The sequence below is a fragment of the Stegodyphus dumicola genome, chromosome 7 (assembly GCF_044657685.1).
Source record: "Stegodyphus dumicola isolate Sdum_Otavi_A_Nest chromosome 7, ASM4465768v1".
Taxonomy (NCBI): Eukaryota; Metazoa; Arthropoda; class Arachnida; order Araneae; family Eresidae; genus Stegodyphus; species Stegodyphus dumicola.
In genome coordinates, this window is record NC_140774.1 from 15,574,798 (window position 1) to 15,576,995 (window position 2,198).

Genomic DNA, 2,198 nt, shown 5'->3' on the forward strand with positions numbered 1-2,198 from the left:
CGCCAACATTTTCAAACGATTGAAATCGAAATAAGATCTCATTCGGGGAGTCTGGTGCCGTTTGAAAGAGGTAAAGTTTTCATAGTGCTCCACTTTCGTTTTTGACAAATTCTATAAAAAGCTTTACCAAAAGAAAAAATTATTCATTCATAGTGTAAACGTTCTAAAAGCTGTATCAAAAATGCTCATTCCATATGCTTGTTGCACCAAACACTTTGAGGATTATTATGTGGGACAAACTGGAAAAGGTCTGCCGTATTATCAGGGAATGGTTTTACAGAAAGGATACGGAATAGGTGGATTTTTTGCGAAACTTTTCCGTAGTGCCATGCCATTTTTAATTAAGGGAGCAAAAACTGTTGGAAAAGAAGCTCTACGTGCAGGAACGCAAATTGCAAACGATGTGATATCAGGAGAAAATTTTAAATCAGCCTTTAAAACCAGATCTAAAGAAAGTGGAAAAAAATTAGCAAGGAAAGCAGTTCAAAAAGCAGATGAGATGATTGGTCACGGAAAGTTTAAAAGGAAACGCAAATCTCCCAAACGCTTCATTTCGTCTAAAGCCAGGAAAGTGCAAAGACGTGACATTTTCAACTCATAATGGCTTTCCTCTTAAAAGATTCTCCAGAATGCGCCAAATCTGAACTCGATTTATTTACATTACCTCCAACCCAAACAGTTATAGAAAGAGGACAATGGATAGAATTTCATCCCCTTGCGAATGTGTCGGATGGAAGTCCTGTCGAATTCAATGTCGCGGGTAGTGGCGATGACTATTTGGATTTATCTCAAACTCAGTTATACGTCAAAGTTAAAATTTTGAAAAGCAATGGCGGCTCTCTCGGAAAAGATGATAAAGTGGGACCCGTGAATTTGTTTCTGCACTCCCTCTTTTCTCAAGTTGATATAAGCTTAAATGAAAGACTTATTTCCTCCAGCAATAACACGTACCCTTACAGAGCCATCATAGAAAAATTACTTAATCATGGTTTTGATACGAAAACTTCTCAATTATCATCAGAATTATATTTTAAAGATACAGCAGGCCGTATGAATGTTTTTGATACTGCGGATAAGCAACCTAATGAGGGATTCAATAAAAGAGCAGAAGAATTTAAACTTAGTGCTACAGTGGATATGATTGGACGGCTACATCTAGATATGTTTCATCAAGAAAGACTTTTGTTGAACATGGTCGATATGAAAATTAAACTTATCCGCAGCAAACCGGAATTTTGTTTACTGGGGGAGGGGAATTTTAAAGTGTCATTGGAACATGCCTCATTATTTGTACGCAAAGTTCGAGTCCGTCCAGGTGTAATTTTAGGGCATGCAAAAAGTTTAGAAAAAGCGACAGCGAAATATCCTATCAACCGAGTGCTTTGCAAAGTGTATTCCATTCCATCAGGAAATATGAGTTTTGTTCAAGATAGTATTTTTACGGGCCAGATGCCTAAACGCTTAATTGTTGCTTGTGTCGATAATGATGCTTTCAACGGAAACTATAAAAAATCTCCCTTCGAATTTAAGCACAATCATATCAATTTTATTGGCATTTACGTAGATGGGCAACCTATGCCTCACAATCCTCTTCAACCTGATTTCATGAATAAAACCTTTATTCGTGCTTATCAGAATTTATTTGCCAATGCAGAAAACCGAGGATTGTATCTTTCGAGATCAGAGTATCCAGAAGGATACTGCTTATTTCTTTTCGATCTATCACCTGACTTGTGTGATGGTTCTCACTTGAATTTAGTCCGTCATAGTAATTTGAGACTGGAGGTAAAATTCGGTTTCCCTCTGCCAATAACAACATCGTTAATAGTCTATGCAGAATTTGAAAACTTAATAGAAATCAATAAATCTAGAAATATTATCTACGATTTTGGTAACTAATGAATTCTTCAGAAATTCATAGAATACTCTCTCATGACAAATGGACAGCAAAGTACTACACTGGAGTTTTGCCTTCAGATAAAATCCCAGATGTTCATCGTTTCCCAGCAGCTATTGTAGTCAACACTGATAAACACAACGAGAAAGGGACGCACTGGCTGGCTTTCTTCATTGAAAATAATCAGACTTCAAATAATCATTCAAAATAATCAGAATTTTTCGATTCTTATGGACTTCCTCCCATGACTTATGGTGATGACATAGCAAAATTTACTAGCAAGTTTAACTGTGTGACATGG

General features: G+C 36.6%; 1 protein-coding gene across 1 annotated transcript; it reads left to right on the forward strand.

Annotated features, from left to right (window-relative positions):
- The first annotated feature begins 600 nt into the window (after nt 1-600).
- Nucleotides 601-1,899, forward strand: LOC118199545 (uncharacterized protein F54H12.2-like). Its single transcript, XM_035371437.2, has one exon. It carries the CDS (start codon nt 601-603, stop codon nt 1,897-1,899), a length of 1,299 nt encoding a protein of 432 aa, XP_035227328.2.
- The last annotated feature ends 299 nt before the right edge of the window (nt 1,900-2,198 follow it).